This window comes from Gymnoscopelus braueri, assembly GCF_963280865.1.
Source record: "Gymnoscopelus braueri genome assembly, chromosome: 17".
Classification (NCBI taxonomy): Eukaryota; Metazoa; Chordata; class Actinopteri; order Myctophiformes; family Myctophidae; genus Gymnoscopelus; species Gymnoscopelus braueri.
In genome coordinates this window covers 37,392,991-37,414,506 of record NC_137617.1, presented here as the reverse complement: position 1 = coordinate 37,414,506, position 21,516 = coordinate 37,392,991, and the positions used below count along the sequence as shown (strand labels likewise).

The 21,516-nt window shown below is 42.9% G+C and overlaps 2 protein-coding genes across 3 annotated transcripts in view; one reads left to right on the top strand and one right to left on the bottom strand.

Annotated features, from left to right (window-relative positions):
* The first annotated feature begins 2,364 nt into the window (after window positions 1-2,364).
* The window catches only part of cpxm2 (carboxypeptidase X (M14 family), member 2), a 50,838-nt gene continuing 31,686 nt past the window's right edge, over window positions 2,365-21,516 (top strand). The window contains exons 1-4 of one of the 2 annotated variants that reach the window (XM_080454348.1): window positions 2,365-3,148; window positions 6,759-6,860; window positions 13,838-13,947; window positions 20,331-20,470. In XM_080454348.1, coding sequence (XP_080310474.1) covers window positions 2,779-3,148; window positions 6,759-6,860; window positions 13,838-13,947; window positions 20,331-20,470 — 722 coding nt within the window. In that variant the 5' untranslated portion in view covers window positions 2,365-2,778. Of the gene's footprint in view, window positions 3,170-6,758; window positions 6,861-13,837; window positions 13,948-20,330; window positions 20,471-21,516 lie in introns of both variants that reach the window. The other variant, XM_080454347.1, reaches the window with a different exon arrangement.
* Window positions 5,853-6,008, bottom strand: LOC308104085 (mitochondrial import receptor subunit TOM5 homolog; the record flags this gene model as incomplete). The annotated part of the gene is made up of 1 exon (XM_080454367.1): window positions 5,853-6,008. The coding sequence occupies one exon, from the start codon at window positions 6,006-6,008 to the stop codon at window positions 5,853-5,855; it is 156 nt and encodes a 51-aa protein (XP_080310493.1).

Sequence of the window (21,516 nt, the reverse complement as noted above, 5' to 3'; positions counted from 1 at the left end):
TAGATCGGCTATTTTCAAATGGCCGAAATGTATATAGGGCTGAAGTGGTTAATGTATGTTTTGTAATAATAATCAGAATCCACAACGTAACTAGTAACTAAAGTTTTCAAATAATTGTAGTGGAGTAAAAAGTACAATATTTGCCTCCGAGATGTAGTGGAGTAGAAGTAAAAGTATAGACAATTGGAAATACTCCAGTAAAGTAAAAGTACCTCAAAATTGTTTACACCACTGCCCCACCCCCCCAAAAAAAGAAAAAAAAGGTGTAATGAACCAATAGGCTCAAAGTGTTCAGTGCAGAGGCTCAGAGGCGAGCAGAAAGCCCACTGAGCCTGTGTGCCATGAGGCCATGCAGCACCGCATGATCTCCCCCTTAATTTGTTTTGCCTCAGGTTGATGAAAATGTCAAAGCGCCACATAGTTATTTGGTCGTTGTGCGAGTTGCTCCGTGGAATCCCTGTACTCCCGATGACTTAATTCTTTGACGCCTGCGAGGCAAGCGGCTCCGCGCGCTCCGTTAAAAAGAGATGCCAGGTGTTTCAATAATAATACCCAGGTATCCTGGTGGTGTCTCTAGTGTTCCCACGATTAAATGCATGATTAGAACGCACTTTGGTGATTTAGATCAATTTGATGTAATCTAAATGTGATATTAGTCAGGCAGGTAAATGTAACTAAACTCAGGCGTTGTGTCAGTGTGTCAGTTGAAGTGTAATAATGACTCTTGACTTTAGCCTTTGTTCATTGGTGGAAAAAGTACTAAATTCTTTTACTTAAGTAAAAGTATCAATACTGCAATTTAGAATTTAGTATTGGTAACAAAATGAATTTAAAGTACCAACAAAGAAAGTACTCATTATGCAGAAACTTCACAAGTTTTCAAATGTATAAAAGTCCTTTGAAAATAGCCGATCTACAAGCTCACAACGCGTCGCAAAGCGACGCGTTGTGAGCTTGTAGATCGGCTATTTTCAAATTGCCAAAGTATATATACAAGTAGGTCGGAAGTGGTTTTGTAATAATAATCAAAATCTACAAAGTAACTTGTAACAAAAGTTTTCAAATAATTATAGTGGAGTAAAAGTACAACATTTGCTTAAAAAGTATTGGAAATTGGAAATACTCAAGTAAAGTACAAATACCTCAAAATTGTACTTAAGTACAGTACTGGAGTACATGTAGTTAGTCACTTTCCACCACTGTCTTTGTTATTGTTATCTTGTGCGGTGTGACTATGAATTACATGTTGAAACGATACAGTACAGTGTATACTGTATATATGGTACATACAGTACTGCTGCTGGCATGCGGAATAATTTGTGTGCGTGTGCGTGTGCGTGTGTGTGTGTGTGTGTGTGTGTGTGTGTGTGTGTGTGTGCGCGCGCTCGTGCGTGCGTCTATAAGAACGAGAGGGATAGAATAGAGAGAAACCGACAGAGACAGTGGGAGAAAGAGCCCGTATTATGCCAGCATGCTTGGGTGTTTGTGTGCAGCATGAGTAAGAGAGAGAGAGAGAGAGAGAGAGTGGGGGAGGGAGGGAGGGAGAGGGAGAGGGAGAGCCAGCAGAGAGCGAGGCACGATGAGAAACAGACAGCGATGATGTGATGAGCTCTGACATACGGGGCATAGTTCCATCTCTGTGTTGCAGCATGCCTGGATGCTGCACGCTGAGAAGAGAGTCGCTCTGTTTTACTTAAGACTGCTCATTAATGTGTAAATCACTAAGTCCAAACAGGTCTGGGCATCTCACACACACACACACACACACACACACACACACACACACACACACACACACACACACACACACACACACACACACACACACACACACACACACACACACACACACACACACACACACACACACACACACACACACACACAAGAAGAACAGACACAGAAATGAAGCCGTGATCATGTATTTTTTGACATTTCTGAGCCCACGAGTACACCGTGTTGTAGATTATAATTGCTATGCACCCTTATATATGTGTGTCTCTGCGTTCAAAACCAGAGTCAAGCGGAACTGGCAGCGTTGGTGACAACCAACGATTTTCACAGCAGTCTTTGGCTCCTTTTTTTGGGGGGGGGGGGGGGGAATCCAGGCTGCATCCGTCACCGCAAAAAAAAAAGGTATAAATTGACATGCCTCTTTTTTGGCTGAAGTAAAGCCCTCTGGGGCGCTTTACTGAATTGCAAATGGGTAAAGAAACCTTTAACTCCCCCCCCCACCCTCCCAGGAAAATAGCAAACTTTACTCCGGTTCCAAAAGTCAGTCCCTGCCCCAGACGGAGTGGGAGGAGATGTAGATGAAAGCAGATCCTGTGGAGCAAAGTGTCAAATGTGCACTACAACCCCAGACAGCCTTCTCATATGCCTACAGTGTCTCACTTGTACCCACTCACTCCAACAAAACGACTGTGTGGTCTCTCCTTTAGAACCAACATTTGTTTAAAGACTTGAGAAAAGAAAACCCCAAAACTTTATATATTTTTTTGCTCCAGCCACCTGACATCATTTAAAGAAGATCATCATTTATCTCTTGCTTTTCTCTCAGTCAGTCCGTCCGTCTCATCCGTCTTCCTCTCTCCTCTCTCTCTGTATCGCTCCCACCCATCTCTCCCTCCCTCCCCCCACACCCCCTCCCTGCATTTTTCCCCCAGTCTGAGGCTTCCATGGACCCTCTGGCTCCGCTCGCTGCCTAGGAGCGCTCTGAGAGAACTTTGTGAACTCCCCGTGTCGGCAGTGGGAAGAGGGAGAGAGGCAGTTGATGGGATGCAGCCTGTCAGCAGCAGCAACATCAACAGCAGGCTCCTGTGCAGACGACGACGCCGGGACCCGACGATGCCCGATGAGATGATGACGATGACCCCCGGGGCCACGATGAGACACTGCTGGCGCCTCAGCCCCTTCTCCCTTGCTCTCCTGGTGCTGCTGGGGATCCTCTCGGGGCCGGTGGGTCACGGCCACGCCGCAGACGATGAGGATTACTACATACAGGAGCTGCTTTCCAGAGATCTCTACAACCGCGTTCAAGAGCCAGAGGAGCCGCAGCCTCCTGTGGCCTCGGTGCCCGACAGCCAGGAGGGGCCCGTGAGGAAAGCGCCGGCGCCCAAGAGCAAGGCGGTCAGCAGCGAGAAGACGGGTAAAACACCCTTTAAGCCAGGTAAAGGCACTTCCACACGGCAAAATCCTCAGTGTTGTTTGTTCAACTGTGAGAGTAAAGTTTTGACCCTTCCGGTCCATTTGAGTTAAATTAACACTGAGGATTGTTGATGTGCCGTGCTGATGAAATGTGTATCTTTTCACTCCACGATTCAGCCTTAAGGTCTTGTGTGTACTAAAAGCCTAATCACCCCCTGTGCAAATTCTGTACAAAAAGCATAGTCATACAAAAAAGATTGTGTTTCTAGTACTCTAGTCTTAACCATGGGAATCAATCATAAGAGAAATAGTCTGTGACAAGGAAGTTGTGTGTGGGCACAACAACCAGGTTAATAAAACTCTTAACGGTTGACTGTGATGTCAAATGCATCAAATGCTGTAGCAATAAAGTCGACTTTATTTGTATAGCACTCTATTAAAACAGAGTTACGAAGCGCTTCACACAGCATCAAATATAAAAACAAAGGAAATATTGGGCTAGAAACAAAAACAAGCATAGAATGATCAAAAGTGTGTGAGAAGCTTAATAAAAGAACAAGAACAAGAACAGATGACTAATTGTATAGTAAAAGCAAGTCTATAAAAGTAGAACTCAAAGTTCTCACTTCATTTCTCAAGCTATCAAACTTTGATTAGTAATCCTCAAAGCTTTTCGTTTTTTAAAGTAATTCTGATCATAACGTTAAATATAAAGATCAATTGGACAAAAATGGTTGATTAATCATTAATGTTTCTGCTGCAGACTAATGGCTAATGTCTGTCAACACTGAATGGTAACAGACAGTCAAAAGGAATGCCTGGCATTGTGTATTGTATTTTTTGGTTAGCACTTGCGCAAGCAGATCAGGACACATTTGAAAAATGATTTGAAGAGGAAGTTGTTCCAAGTCAAAACCAAAAAGCAAATCAAAACAGCTTTTCATTTCATTAAAAGGCAAGAAGACGACCTACTTTTATCCCCAAAAGTCAACTGACATGCCCCAGACACCCTCGACCGCTACTTGATGAATTGAAATGGAAAATGTAAGACAGAACCCTGGTGTCTAGGAGTTAAGAGGACCAGCTGAATTCAATTCAAATGGTGATGGATGTGCAGAGAAGAAAAAAAACAATAACCCCCTCTCACAGGTAGTCGTATAGCTCACCCCTCCTTATAGACAGCGATCAGTACAGAGCCAGAGGGTTCTGTGTGGCCTCCACAGTAATAAGCCTATCCAACTGCCTGCAGCTCAGCGGCGGTAAGGATCGCATTAGCGCAAACCGTGTTGCCGCGGAACACACGTGAGCTCCATAATTCCCCCCCTAAAGACAGACAACAAGGAATGGCAGGAGCCTGTCATGAGCCACGGGGCTTTGTGTGCAGCCAGCATGTGCAATGGCAGGTCTGGAGGCAGGTTTCCCATCCTGCCCGCTGATTGGCGGTCGTTGCTAACAGGCATGAAGGTAGTAGAGGTTGGTCTGTAAGTCCTATACCGATGGCAGATAACTTGAAGCAGCTGCAAGGACAGTGACTTAATGGTTCAGGCATCCATCAGCCTCAGGGTCACCTGCTGCTGCAAGTGTGACTGGAGAAGGAAGACGGTTAATCAGCTTCCTTGTCATTGTTGTGAGTTGTTAAAGTACACGCGTCATATAATGTCAACAGAAGGGGGATGTTTTAGTCCTGCAGGCCCACTAATCTGCACTGTACAGTACCATACTGTATCGTATCTTGCACATTAATTTGTATAATGTGAAACCTGGCAACGCTTGGCCAACCCTGACATTTCCAGGTTGGCCTGATATTGTCAGCATTAACGCCATCCATTATCACGTCGCTGGCTGCTCCCGTACAGCACAATCGAAATCCATTAGCCTAAATCACATGCAGGCTGTATAAAGCATTGTTCGGGTGTGTGTAACCTGCATGCAGAGTAGGGCTGACGATAAGGGCTTTCAGATGTGTAAAAGATTGTTATCGCATGGGGCCTATCATGACCTGACACTCAGTCAAGTAAAAATGCACATTCTTTGCGCTCCCATATAGTTCCTCTAGGAATGTAAAAAAAAAAACGTCCACACCTCCTCCGGGGTTCATGCTGGGTATTTATGGCTTTGAACCCCTCAGGTAGTCGGTTTGATAAATGGGATCAGTTAAAAGTTAACTCGGGTGGCGCAGTGGTAAAGTCCCTGCCCACCACCACAAAGGTTGTGGGTTCACCGTGGTGCATCGGGCTTTGTCGAGCATCTACACGAACACAATTGGCCCGTGTTCGGGGGAGGGAAGCCGGACGGGGAGGGTGATAATGGTCAGTGCATGTACTCCTACAGGCTGGGGGGGGCGGCACCTGTCGGGGGGAGGAGTAGGACGAAGGCTCTACGTCCTCCTGGTGGAGGCTCCTCACTGGCAGGTGAGTCAGTAGGGTACGACAGCAGTAACGACACAGAAATGTGTGTGGGGAGGAATTAATTGGCATAACGACTAAATTGGGGAGAAAAAGGGGTAAAAAAAATTATTGGCTATTCTAAATAATAAAAAAAAGGAGAAAATAAAGTTAACACTGGTACAGTGCTGAAGGACATGTTAGCAGGACAGCAGTGGAGTTGTGTTGGGGCTGTGTTGGTTCTGGTCCATGTGAACAATGGTTCTGGGTTCTGTCTCATTCTCCACGCACTGAAAAGGTACAGTGGACACGCTGGTCTGGTCAGATGCTGTCCAGCATCTTTAAGACGTAAGGAATGGCTCGGAGAAAAGCGACGTAAACGATGAAGCTTTTGAGAGAAGAGACGACGTCTTCCCTCATCTTCCTCCTCATCTCTTCAGGATCCATTTTAGAACCCAGACCTTCCAGTTTAAACATTGTAGATCTGTTATTTGTAGTCTTGGATTACAAGGTTGAATCAGCATTCATGTCCAAAAGCACTGGTTACGGTGACTGAGTGAATGTGCTTAAATTATAGCCTGCCTATTAGCCACTTGAAACCCATGTTCTGAGAGGTCTAACCATCAACCCATCCTTATCTGGAGTACTAATGTAAGTCATGCCCAAATATGGAGTCCACAATGTGTCAGTTAGCTCCGTATATGGAGTTCCTGGTGGTCAGTTGTACCCAAATATGGATGTGGCCTGACTCACAGTGGTAACCATAACGACTAGGACTCACACAAACAGTATTTAGTGAGTAACTATGGCAACCTATCCAACACATCTATATTGATTGATCGATTGAATACTTTAATCCGAAATGTCAGAACATTTCCAAATATTTTTTCAAATAGTGAAAATAGCAGATTTCTACAAGCTCACAATGCGTCACGGTGCAACACGTTGTGAGCTTGTCGATCAGCTATTTTCAATATATTTGAAATAGGGCTTAAGTGGTTAATTCATCATATACTTTATATAAGTTTGGGTCCTATGAGTCCCTTCCCAGAAAGGTAATGGAGTTAAAAGTACAATATTTCTATTTGAAATGCAGCGGACTGAAAGTCATGAGCTTGAGAAAGAAAAGAAACTGTCCACCACTGCCTGAATTCAAAGAGGTGAGAAAGCATTGAACTTATATGAATTATGCACCACAATGACACAAGTGTCCTTCCTTTCCTGCAGGGAAAACGACAAACAGAAAGGCGGAAAAGAGCAAGAAGGGCGCCCTGAAAAGCCCCAACAGCATTTCGGAAGGCGAGGGGCAGTACGGTGCGGTTAAGGAGGGTGAGTAAACAACCACACCTGGGATAGTCATGATCCCCCTCGTAAAGTTATCTTTCAGCAAAGCTGTCTTCTCCTCCCTCAGAATAATGACAAACACTTTGGAAAAGGGGGTTAAATGCTTATTTTATCCTTGAGAGGAAAATATTGGCAATAGCAAAAGATGATGCTCTCAGAATCGGAGATGAAGCGTTCCGTTTGCCATGGATCGCCGTGTAATTGCCACACTGTTGCCAGCGGTGCTACGGTAGCCTCCTCTCGGGCTCACTGGCTGCTGCCGGTGTTTTGAGTCTGGCTTTTATGGCCTCGTACTTCTGATCCAAGTGAAAGGACAAAACAGACGTATTGAGGACTTGATTCTGAACTTCAGCATCTCTACCTCAAACCTTCCAGGACTGTGATTGAACCCATATACTCAATTTATTAGCCTATATTTGTATAGTAAAAGAATCGCTGTGTTTAACAACCCAGGAAGGTAAACACAAGACGGGGTCTAACAACGGTGTGGCTTCCATGTGGATCTCAGACTTCTTGTGGCCAGTCTATGATGTCAGTCATCTATGACATAATATGTCATAGGATCAGGCTGAAAGGTGCCCATATGGAGTCATGACTCCATATGGGCACCTTTCAGCCTGATCCGAACAACAGTGACTGCCATTATAAAATGTAAGTTACAGATATGTAAAAAAAACATAAAACACATTGGGGAAAAACATGTATTGAGGTACTTCCATGGCCTTCGGGCAGCATGCGCAAGACATTTGGCACTGATAGGTTCGGCAGTTCGCGAGATTTGACTAGACGCACACACGCACGCACTTGGCCCTATAGGAGCCATGCCGCAAAAACACACAAAACAGAGCCATGCCGTAAAAACACACAAAACAGAGCCATGCCGTAAAAACACACAAAACAGGGAGTGAGGGCCAGTGGTTAATTTATGTCCAGGCTGTTGTAATGCCCAATCTATGCTCTGTTGTACAACAGTGTAGTGCACTAAAGTAGCCGCTCTCCAAGCTCACAATTCGTTGCAGATGCGACGCATTATGAGCTTGTAGATTTGCTATTTTTGATACGACACCATCGTACAACAAAGTACAAATTGAGCTTAAGAATGATGCTCGGGCCAGACAGGTGGAAACGATGCCATTTGAATTTGCATTTGGAAGATGATTGGAGATGAGGGTTGGACCGGTTTATCATTCTAACATGTTGGAACGAGGGAACTTCATGTGGACATCACCTGGCACAGCACAGCACAGCACAGCACAGCACAGCACAGCACAGCACAGCACAGCACAGCACAGCACAGCATGTGCAGTTCTAATAGGCCCAGCAAACATCCAGAATCTGGAGCGCCACGGACCCTACATCATGTTTTTGTGTCAGAAATGATGACTACTGACCTGTTATCTGAATTATGCCGTTTGTTTAATGTCTCCGTACCTTAGGAACAGCTGCTTTATCATCTGGACTACACTAGCGGGCTTAAGTTTTATGGTGAAAAAGTGCAGAAGGCCGTAAAACACTTGGACTGGAGTCCACCACAGTGTGTTTTTCTTTTTTCAGGCTTCTTTAAGATTCCAATAAAATGTGCACCCAAGCAGCAAAAACAAAATGCAGTATGAAAAAACCAACGGATGTAAATTATTCCATTGACATCCGATTTTGTATATTTCCAAACCGAAAAATAAACCAAAATATTTTTGAAGCACAGTGGAATTGTCATTTACCAGCATACAGCAGAACAAGAGCACATTCATTAAATGATGGACTCAACCGCAGAAAGGGATTTGCATGTTCACTTTGCCAGTCAACCATAACGCCGTACAGGAAGAACACCGTCATAACAAGATGTTTCTATAGAAGGGCCAGGAGTAAGCTCACGTATGGACAGTGCGGTTGCAGGGGATGAGTTGTGGTATATGACAGCACGTCTTCTATGGTTATGACGGTCTGGACCACTGACAAGGGAAATCAGAAAAGTTCATGGAGTCTTATAAACAGGCTTTTTTGATGTGCAGCTGTCTGGCCGTGTGCGCTGGGAGCTGTGATTCAGAGCGGAGTCACACTCATTTAGTCAATTATGTGGGCACAGCACTTTGTCCTCGATTCAGAGAGGTTAAGCTCTCTTCTCGACTTCTTTTCCACTCAGCTTGACAAGTTTTCCAGGGCGCCTCCGTCCGCGCGCGAACCGATTGACGTCACGCTCTCGCAGCATAACAATCAGTCGAATCAAACGATGCGTCGATATCGATTAGTCGAAGGCCAAAGTGTTCTTGAGATTGGAAGTTGTTTGTTTGCATGTTACGTAAACATCACAGAGTGAAGGAACGGGTCATAAAATCTACCATATGACAGTGATGCACCACAAGGGGATGGGAATTAAGAGCTTGTGACACACATAGCCTGACTAATCTTCAATCTCATGTTTTGGATATCGGCCCTCAGCATTGATGTGGTCAGTGGCCAGTGGTGGAAAAAGTACTAAATTTTTAGGTAAAAATACTAATACTGTAATGTAGAAATACTCTGTTACAAGTAAAAGTCCGGAATTCAAAATGTACTTGAATAAAAGTACATATGTATTGGTATCAAAATGTAATAAAAATACCAAAAGTAAAAGTACTCATTATGCAGAAGTTTTCAAATGTATGCATACAAATCTTTTGAAAATAACAGATCTACAAGCTCACAATGCGTCGCAATGCGACGCATTGTGAGCTTGTATGTACACTGTATATAGGGCTGAAGTGGTTTTGTAATTAAAAATCTAAATGAACAAAGTAACTAGTAACTAAGTTTTCAAATAATTGTAGTGGCGTAAAAGTACAATATTTGCCTCTGAGAGTAGAAGTAAAACTACTGAAAAATTTAAAAAGTAAAAAAGTAAAGAATACCTTGGAATTGTACTTAAGTAAAGTACTTGAGTACATGTACTTAAATACTTTACAGCACTGGTGGCCATGTGGCCTAGTTAGCAACACATGAGACACTTGTATTTGCATAGTACTACATTATTGTCAAAGTCGGATGATTTTCAGCACCTCCCTGCAGAGAACTGCATACAGATGGTGATGGAGATTTATGGTCGATAGGAAAGCACGCGGCTGTTTACGCCTGTTAACCTTGTTCCTTTTGGACCGCTGTGAGCTGTGAGGGTCAGGTTGACCTAATGAGTTGTTTAACACCCCCCCCCCCCTTCTCGGGGCCCAGGGGATCGTGAAGAATTCCCCAGGGTGGGTTAAGGGCTGATCCGAAATATATAGGCTATACAGGGCTTTTAAGCTTAGGGTCACAAGTGGGGCAACACGTGTGGTTTTCGTTGCTGTATAGGGTTACTGTAAATATTTTACTAATTGGTCACACAAGCGGCCTTGCGCCTGGCTTATTCATCAAACTTATTCACACCACAACTTTTCAGTGCGAAGTCTGCCTGGTTGTAGACAGGCCTGCGGTTAATCCGCCAAGCATAAATTAGATCCCGTTTATGGTATGTGGACTTTGGATCTAAGAGAAGATTACCGTCTATTTTTTTCTCTCTCTCTTTTCAACATGTCAATGTACTTGCTCTGTTCTGTTGAAAGGATGATGGGCACTTCTCTACAAGGCAAAATCCTGCGTGTTAATTTAACTCTCTGAGAGTAAAACAATTGCTCTCGTGTCTATATTTTTACACTCACTGCAGGGTTAAACTAGCAATTGGGATTTTGATGTGTAGAATCCCTCAATCCCCCCCCATTTGATGGATAACATCCTGTAGGCCCTATTTTCGCCGGTGCCTTACCCATTATCCCTAAACTTCTTTGCCATTTTTTAAACATTTTTAAAAACCTTTTCAAGTAGTTCAAATAGACAATCTACAAGCTCACCATGTGTCGATGTAAATCGACTAGTTGAACTATTTGTGCTGATTATATTGTGCTGATTTGTTTATACTGTAGTACCGGCTAACCGATCAACTACAAACTCTGACCCGAGGTCTTCAGTCGGGCTGAGTGCCCGCGTGGAGTTGGTCAGATAGGCGGTTGTCCAGAACCGCTGATCCGATTGATACGCCTATATTATAGGCATATATGGACTATGGAGATCCATTTGTCCGTAACCGCCGAGCCGGCCGCTATGCCCATATATGGAAAATGCCCATATATGGGACCGAACGATTTCAAACTGTGTCTATATGTACATACAATATTATAAAAGTAATTAATAACTTACAGTACTGAACTTTGAATTCTAGAGAGCCCTGTCTTCTTTCATCTGAAACCGTTCTTGGTGTTCCTCTGTGGACAGTGACATCTGCAGCACATGCTGCATGGACAAACAGACCTATAATGCCCAGTCGGAAATAGTTGCTTTGAAATTCCATAGCTCTGGTCCAGAGAGAAGTCTGCAAACATTATGATCTGACCCAGGGAGCTGCTGGGCTGGCCGGCCAGCCAAGGATCTCACAAGTCAATCATCACGTTGCCTGTTGTTTAGCCTCTCACTGGGTGATGGTGGTTGTAGTGTATAAAAGATGAGCTGATCGCACACAATGAGCTTTGGTTTGGTGGTGAACAGCATTTCACCTTTCTGTAATCACTTAACCCATTTAGACCGAGAACGCATTTTAGATTTCTTTGGCTATTCAAAAAATAGCAGATATACAAGCTCATATAGCGCGCTATGAGCTTGCAGATCTGCTATTTTTGAACATTTGTGTTTTAAAGCGAACATTTTTAACTCCGATCTGTGCTTCCTGGAACAACACATTTTGAGATGGGGGTCCGCGGCTAAATACATATCATTTTGGGGGTCCTTGACATGGAAAAGTTGGAGCACCATAGCAACATAGCCTACTGTTTAGATATGTATTTGGCCGCGGACCCTCACCTCGGACCCTCATCTGAAAATGTTTTGTTCCAGGGACCCCCCAGAAGCAAAGATTCGATTTTTCAAAAATAGCAGATCTACAAGCTCGTAGCGCGGCACCGCTTGTATATCTGCTATTTTTGAATAGCCAAAGAAATCAAAAAATGACACAGATGTGTTCCCGGTTTTAATGGGTTAAAGATGGTCAAACAAACTGCACATGGCTTCTAGCGCAAAAATGAAAACATCATGAAGTGATGCACGGGCCTCGCTTCACAGTCCATGACTCCTGGATTCTGTTTTTCAACGCCAGCCCATATCTTTTGCCAAAGCATTTCTGTAGCCTCAACAACGTGCATGGCTGTGTAATTATGCTCAAACAGTAGGTCATTACGGAGCGAGCACTGTTGCTAAATCAATAGAATCATTGTGAGGGTGAAGTGGAAACTGTGGGAGTCCATTCCGTAAGACGTTGCCCTTGACGGGGTTTTAGGGCTGTATCACGGATGATGGGCATCATTGTGCATGACTGATCATGGATCTACAGTACAGGACAAAAGCCTTCAGCAAGATGTCAAGGACAGGCTGTCACACTGTAGTCTGTGGTTCTCAACTTTGGGGTCTGGGAACACCCAGGATCGAGTCCTTGAGGGGGTTCCAGGGGGTGCAATGATTGATAGCAATTGATTGATTCCAAACGGGCCGTTAAGGTTCGCAACACAGAGTAGTACAAATTGTACTACTTTGTTTCTTCATGTCGCTGGCTTCCATTGAAAATGAATGGTGGCCGGCAGTTTTGAAGCGTGACAGTGTGAACGTCAACGCGGCATAATGCTGCAGCTGGTTTCAACTGCAGCTACAATGCTATACCAGCCAGTTCCTTGTTAAGTTTAACACCAGACTTTTCCTTGCTCGTCAGACGCATGTTTGACGTCAACGAGCACAAGTCAACAGCGACACGGCGACAGATATGCTGCGTCTCATTGCAGATTTGAATCTTTTGTATCGGCCAGTGTGAACGCAGTGTTAATTTTGACAGCACATTTGTATTCATCTGAAATGTTTTACTTTTAGTCTAGTGTTAGTTGACTTAGTATCATAAGATTTTAGTCAACTAAATCTACAGTTGTTTTAGGCGACAACAGTTTATTGTGGTATGCCTTGATGGTGTCGTAATGCCTGATTTAGGCAGACAAAGCTCACAACGTGTCTGCGACAGACATTTTCCGTCATAGTTTTAGTCTAAGAGATCAACACTGGTGTGAACGCAGCGTTTGACCCCACATGCAGCAATGTGCTGCGTAATGCCCCAGGAAATAGCTCCATTTATTAGGGTCCATGGTTTGCTTCTTGGGTGCCAAGTTATGTTAGTATAAATATATAGCCGTTTCAACCTGCTCTAAAATAGCTCTCATATATTATACTGTACAGTTTGAAAGCGGTGACAGGTGTGCATATTTGATTTCAGAAATGCAAAAAAAAAAAAAGGAAAGAGAGAAAGAGGCAGCTTCACGGCAAGTGCATTTATCAATGACATTGGGTAGCTTTGGCCCGTTTTGAAATTCATAGCTGTGTCATGAGAATAAAGCACCAAGCACACAATTACTTTCCATTTGCTTCATTTGGGTCCATGCACCTTTTCTGTTTTGATTTGCCAAGAAAATGAGATGTTTAGCCGTTTGGGAAAGAGAGAGGGGAATGTTGAAATGTGATGCGGGTGACCTGAGGATCTCTTCACATCTCTCTCCATCTCTCACTCTCTCTGTAGGCTTTGTGTTGGCGTCAAAACAGTCTTGTTTGATGCATCTGTTACGACTTAGTTTCACTGGCAAATTGACAGGTTCTAAATAAAGTGTGAATAGAAACTTTGACACTGATGGATCAGCCATTTTAACAAATACTAAAAAATAATAAAAATTCAAAGAAATGTCAACGAAATTGTCGAAAATAGCAGATCTATATGTTCACAACATGTTCCATTGCGAGCTTGTAGATATGCAATATATTGTTCATTTAAGTGATTAAGTGTCCTGGTTGTGAAAGCATATTTCTTTAACCAGCGGCAGACGTTATGTGAAATTACCACAAGAATAGCAGGTCAATTTGTCCTTCTTCTCAACTAGAATGCCCTCCAATGGGACTGGAGACGTTGAAGATTGACGACTTCCAGCTTCATGCCTCGACCACGAAACGATATGGGCTTGGAGCACATAGAGGTCGTCTCAACATCCAGGTAAGGTTTTCTTTTTTGTTATCTCAATCGTAGTACTGTACTGTAAGCAAAACTTTATTAAAATACCAATGCCATTCCAATGCCTGAATATGTGCTCAAAGGTGCAAACTGATCTATGGAGATGAGGTTGAAAAGTTAGAAAAAAATAAGCTTTGCCATGATTTTGGCAATTCTTCAGTTTTTACTCCTCTCTAGGCCATTGGTTCTCAAAGTGGGGCCCGGGGACCCCCAGGGGTCCATGGGGGGGTTCCAGGGGGTCCACAGCAAAAGGTGTTAATATACAGAATCACAACAATTCGGCCCTGGCCTCCCTAGGCTGGTGGGGGGAGTGTAGTGCCCAGGATCACTTAGCAAATTGGCACCGGGTGAAAAAAAGAGTTACAAAAATCGAGGGATAAAAAAATTTAATAAAATAATCACAATTTTAACCACTTTATCCATATTTTATACGTTGGCTATTTAAGAATAGCAGATACAAGCTCACAGCACGTTCGTGCCCTACTGAGAGCCATTTTTAAAAATATTTGAAAAATATTAAAACATGTTTTGAAAGTTTTGAAACATTTAGATTTTTTAATAAAAGATTTACACAAATCTTATCTTCTGGGGGTCCCTGGCACAAACCATTTTCAGATAGGAGGTCCTCGGCCAAATACAATTTGGGGGTCCTTGACTTGAGAAACACTGCTCTAGAGTACCTGGTGTGGTTAAATGTGCAATAAGTTCTTGCCTGTGTCAGTTTCACATTGTCAGTCGCAAGCTTCTCTGTCAAACAGGAGAATGGGAACACACTGGACTCCTGTTGTATCAGGACCATATACCTCCCATAACATTTAATTACTAACTAAATGTTTTAAAAAATAATAATCCCCTGATGTGAATGCACTTCAACAACAAGTGTATAGTTAAGAAAATGTGGAACTTCTTGATAATCTACAGTACAGTATGTAATCCACGCATTTAAAAAAAAAATGTATATATATATATATATATATTGTAGCTAATGCCTTAGATACAACATTGTTGTTGTGAAGACATTTTTACTAATAGGAGTGTTTCAAAAGATCAATAGTTCCATTTAGCAATAGAGACAGACAGGTAGAGAGAGTAATGCTTCTGTGAGACTACAAGTGGGCGGTGAAACAGTGGACTCCAGTACAGAGCTGTTGGATGTGTCTGCATGAATAGAGATTTCTAACACTTTGTACAGTTTTTGGAGGAAATAAAAATTGGGGTATATAACAGAAATATCCAAGTGATCATTATTTATGAGAACATAGGCCTGTGGCTCACCATCTTTAAGCCCTAGGCATGGATTGGGCCAGACAACGAGTTTACACAAAAACCTGATGCAAGCATTACACCACAGGCAATGCCACCTGCATATTTAAGACAGCTTGCATGTGAACGAACATAGTTCGAACATAGTCCTCAGACCTTCGATAGATGCTATGAATGGAATAAATAATAAGCAGCATTAGAATAATACTTGGTAATTCACTGAATGAATCAATAATTGAACTGACTTTGACCTTTAACTATAAAACAGCATAGCTCCCTGGATTGTGGCGGCAGAGACAGCGTCCCTGAATGGAGCTGCAGTCTACAGGCCACTTTGGCCCTTCTCCACTTTTCAAGTCGAACAACATCATATCTTTTGGTCTGAGTTTCAAATCAACGATTTGACATGACAACAGGGACTCACAGAACGATGTTATGCTCACTGCATGGCACAATGTCAGTTGTGATAAAACATTTGAATGATGTGGATTTTGGAATCCACATGAGAACGATGTGCATGGGCTCCAATGTGGATCTCAGACTTCATGTGGCCAGACTGTCAGTTAGTTATCTAAGGCGTCAGTCGTCTAAGACATATCTATATTCCATCATAAAATGAAAGTTAAATATTTCAAAACGTATAAAACATAATTATTTGAAACTGTTTTTTTGTGGCCTACTGGCAGTGTGCAGAAGAAATCCACTGATTGAAAAGAGAGACAGATACACAGACCGACAGACCGACACACAGACAGACCCTCTTGACAGCTAGCCTCCGACAGAGCCTGTAGGAACGCCTACAGTCAGCGCACTTCCAAGTGTGGGTGACATGAATATGCTTCAGTTTGTGTCACAGTGTTAACGGGAGGGAGGTAAGCAGTGAGAAAACAGCACTGCTGCCATCAAACCAAAGGGCAGATCCCCAAACCTAATAAAGAGGATCAGGCATATGGGAGGAGAAGAGGTATTTCCTGTTACTGTAGGCTCTGCCTTGAGGACATGAAGCCGAGAGCGATGTCTGGTTCGCCTCAATCGCTACTCCCAATCGGAGCATTATGATTAATGAAACACACACACATGTAATTCAATCAAGAAGTGCGATGAGTTATCGAAAACCAGTGAAACAAAGCCATTGTTGTTCTGTGATTTGTTTACTCCTCTCCGAGTACTGAAGGGTGTGTGTGTACAGTATGTGTGTTTTTGGGTGTGTGTTTTCTGTGGGTGCACATGTGCAGATCGGGGATCATCGAGGGACAGAGATAATGCACCCCAGTCTTGAGGTGAAATTATCTGCAAATCTGGAGGAACACAGGGGGAGCAGATGTGGCTTGTTGAACCAGGCCTGTCTCCAATAGGCTCGGTTTATTTCCATTTCTATGGCGGGTACACTTAAAAATCCTGGGTGTTCATTTAAAACTGCGACGGATTCATTTCTACACTCTGCAAGTTAAATTAACACAGAGGCTTTTGCTGTGTGTGTATGTATTTCATTCCACACACCAATGGCATTCTAATAACATTCTGATAATTAGGGACATATAATAGTCAGATGATTCATTTGTCTTTACAAACTTACAGTACAGGTTGCTGAAGTAGGAGGCTTGAGACAAACTATGCACTTTTAAGCCTGATTCATACATAGTTGCACACCAGTGTCACACATTGAAAATAACCGATCCATAAGCTCACAATGCATTGCAGTGCGACCCGTTGTGAGCTTGTAGATCGGTTATTTTTTTTAAGCACAACATGATACGCAACCAATGTATTGTTTGACATGCTCTCCCAAGTCACTTACTGTAACTCAGCCAGCTGGCAGCCTGGCACACATCATTCCCGCCTTTGCCCATTTTGCGCTGCACTTATCTGATCCTAGGTCAGAATAATCACCACTTCATGCTTTTTACAGTACGGTTCTTCTCGGGCTTTACACATAATGATAAATGGACACGGAACCCAAGGTAGTAGAATCTGAACCAACCCGGACCAGTTTGGCCAAAATTAAACAGGGGCCCTGTCATTGTTGGGTATTTTCGGTTTGGTTAGACCCGTGAAGATCTCTATATCGATATTAGTAAGTTACTAGGTGTGCAGTTTGTGAATGAAGCACCAATGTTGTGCCATGCTAACCTGGAGATTAGCAGTGTGAGGTGAGCTGTGTGGTTCACTGTGATTTTATTGGTCTACTTATGTGGGGACTGTGATTGGTGCAACAGTGTCAGTTGAGCTGTGTAGCTCACTGTGTTTGGTCGACTACTTTGGGGACATAATGTAGATGTACTGCAGCCCACCTGCTCAATTCTAACCTCTTAGCATTTGGATGTGAATTAGTGATACCAAAATCTATTAGGATGTGTCTACAGTAGCTATAACTAAAATTGGCATCTGATTCTGACTACTAAGGTGCAGAGAGGCCTGGTTAGCTCATCAAACATCGAACACCTATACTGTTATTGCGAGCTTAAAACTCTCTCTGCATCATACTTAACTATAACCATTATAGTTTTAGCACATGAACCACATTATTATCACAGACGCATATCAAATCACAAGGATTGAATGTAATACCAGAAAAGTATGTATTACAAAACCATGCGAGTCACCCCTATAAAATGTCCTGATGGCCCCAAAGGAAAGAAAACAAAATAATACCCGGGGCTTTGAAACGCAGTTTATGGTACCATTATCGTTGGCACGGTCCTTGGAGCTCATTTGAAATCCTCAAGGGAAGTAATGTCCGTACTCGCAGTTCCTTTGAAAAACAGAAAGCTGTTGCAACCAGTTTTCCAACTTCTCTGTCCAAGATGAGCATGTGCGTGGAAGAACCCGAACCTCTTGTCTGTGTGCACATGCACAAATGGACTCTCTGGCGTAGCAGCCAGCATTTGAAGCACACCATCCCGAAAACCATAACACTAAATAAACTAACCTCTAACTATAAATGTCCATATCTTTACAGTTCTCAGATAGAGTAGAAAATCACTCAGATTACGGAACTTGCAACCAGCTCTATAAGTCTCTCAGTTTTCACCCTTTCTCTCACTCTCAGTCTGTCTCTCTATCCTTCTAGACCCACCCCCTCTAAGACCCCGCTATAGGTTGGCTATAACAGATTGACACCTGCTTCCCCAATAAACAACAGAAGGGACCCGAGATGTTCAAGGAATACTGCAAATTTCAAAACCTCACCAAACTGTACATTTATAATTATTAATGCAACACCAGCAATAATTGAACGTGCGCATATTTTGAGATATACAGTATATTTTGCAACTGAAATGCATATAAGCAAAATGTAGCAGGGTACTACAGTACATACATGCCTGCGCGCCCACGCACACACACACACACACACACACACACACACACACACACACACACACACACACTTCTAAGTGGCTGGCACCCCTTTTCCGCTGTAAAAATCTGAATCAGAATGAACTTCATTCAAGGTTTACAGGTGTTAAGAGCTCTATCGTTTTTGTTATTTTCAGAAAGAGAAAAGAAAAGAAGAGAGAGGAGGGGGGCAGGGAAAGCAAGGAGAAAAGAGACAAAAGATATCTACATATATACACATAGCATATCCAGCTGGTACAGTATGTCTAGGTTAGACATATGGTGTATGAACATAGTAGCAGGCACAGGTATGCACACAATATTAGACATTAATGTGCAAAAAGAGTATCAGCACATTGTACATGAGATTAATGTGAGAGTATCAGCGCACTGTCAGGTACAGATGGCGGTAACAATCCACATGGTAGATCCACAAGGAAAAGTAAAGTCCACGGCCAAAAGAAAGTCTCTATAGATTCTTCCATACTATAATTTTTGGTGGGCTTTGTGCAAAGACACAATGAGAGTGGCGTAACTCAAAGTAACTCGACAGCTGACTTGACAGTGATTAAGATATAGTGCTAAAATGCACTTATACAACTCATGATGCTGTCATAACTGGGGATGAACGCGGCCTGTCAGCATATTCCGAAGGTTGCGTAACGAACGCAGCGTGTTGTAAGCCAACAAGCCCAATTCATCATAGCACTATACTTAGTTGTTCTGGCCTTTTTGGATTGGAGGAGGTGCTTGATACATTATAATTGGGTTAACATTTTTAGCTGCTAATAGCTGACGCCAAGTAAGTGTCACCAGGATGTATCCTCGAGACACATCGAGAAAATGTACTGTATCCGCATATTGCTGGAGAAAATTCAGAAATGCAGTCAGCTGTATCAGAGAGGAGCGGCAGGGGGTTTTCAGCAGCACTCTGCTTGTCTGGTAAATTTGGCCTGCACGCAGCCCTATATCTCATCTTTCCTTGCTCCCAGTCACTCCCTGTTCACTCCCTAATACAGTGCTGGCATGATCCTGCCAATCCAAATAACCTCGCCTATATTCATACAGTAGCACTTGTGTAGTCTCAGCCAAGATGCAGCACAATAATCTGCCCTAATACTCATTATAATGTGAAAGATGCGAAGGAGGGTTTAAGTGCTGTAGGCGTGTAACATGTCAGCGAGTATAAACTCATCTCCTACTCATAGATTACCACATGCAAACCACAAATCTAAACATTTATTTCGTGTATATATGATGATTACGCATGTTGATTTTCTTACACATTTTGTCCAATACACATAATAAGATTAAGTCTCCACCTCTGTCCATCCCCATAATTTAATATCCATGTTTGGCAATGCCAAGACAGTTACCATACCAACGTTACTCCAAATAAACACCACAGAAAGGCAGAACTGTGCGCAAAGCCGTAGACTAAACTACAGAAAGCATATGATGGTGATTGGTGACACAGTTAAAGTTGTATTGTTCTTTGGATATAGGGTTATTGCCCCAGCTCCTATTCATACGTCTTGAGTGAAGTTTTAAAGCAGTCAAGTCGCTAATTAAGTCAAGTCTCAGGTCACAAGAGCAGTTTTTTCTGACTCGAATCTCAAGTCTGCAGCGCTGCCCCTTGAGCACCTGCACAGTCCTTGTGGGCACGTGCGTTCATGCATGTGTGTGTGTGTATGTGCGTGAGTGTGTGCATGTGTGTATGAGTCTGAAACAGAATCTCAGCTGCTGCTTCTTTCTCTCCCTGGCAGGCTGGCATTTATGAAGATGACCTGTATGACGGGGGCTGGTGTGCCGGGAGAGACGACCCACTCCAGTGGTTTGAGGTGGATGGCAGGAGGCTCACCAAGTTCACCGGGGTCATTACACAAGGCAGGAGCTCGCTGTGGTCGTGAGTAAAAGACAAAAACACTCCTACAGACATGCTACCGGTGCGTTGGCAGTGAGGCTACACCGTTTGAATGAGACGTTTCTCTCCTCGAACTAGAGCAGAACACTGCAAGCCCACCAGCTATGACTATGAAAGGGATAGATACTACAAAACTTTTTCTACACCATGTACAACAGCCCCTGCCTGGCATTTGGCCCTTTTATAACTTTTGTTTGTTTTGTTTTGTTACCACTGTCTGGGATTTATTAAGGATATATATGTGTTTGATTGATCTGAGTGCCTCATGCACAAGAATCCTGGCCCTGCTGATCTCTGAGACCTTAAATTATCACTCAGGATTTTGACTGTGCATCTCTGTGAAAAGTAATTAAACTCTAAAAACACCAGAGGACAGAAAATAGAACACAGATGTTACCAATGCTACCAATTAATGCTGTGTTCCATTCAAGGTCAAACCGAGTCAGGGTGCTGCTATTGTACTGTACATATCGGCTCAGTGAGGGTGAAATTTGAGGGTGTGGATATTGATTTATCCTGGATCACAACTCATGAGGTGCATGCACCATTCGAGGCTGAATCAACATGCTGTTTCCACTCTTTTTTTTTCTTTCTCTTGTTTCTCTCTTTTTCTCTTTTTCCCCCTTTGCTTCTTTTTATCTCTCTCTTTTCTCTTTTTCCTTTTCCCCTTTCTTCTTTTTTGGCTTTTTAGGGGTGGGTAGGTGGGTGGGAAGGTGGAAGGGGGTATTTGGGAGTAGGGGGATAACATGAGGGGATGTTTTAAAATAAATAAAAAACCCACAAGAAAGCACTGACCAACTTGAGGTTGCTGATAAACCCTACCGGTTGATGTATTTACGCGAGGTAATATATACTCATTTGGATTTATGTGGTTTTTTTTTGCAAAAATGTGGAATAAAATCTATTTATAAAAAATAAAATAATTTAAAAAATCGTCTCAGTGGAAAGGCTCTTCTACATTAAGTGGGACGGAACTTTAATTAGTATCATTGGTAACACCTGTGTTTACCTTAATTTTTGTCCATGTC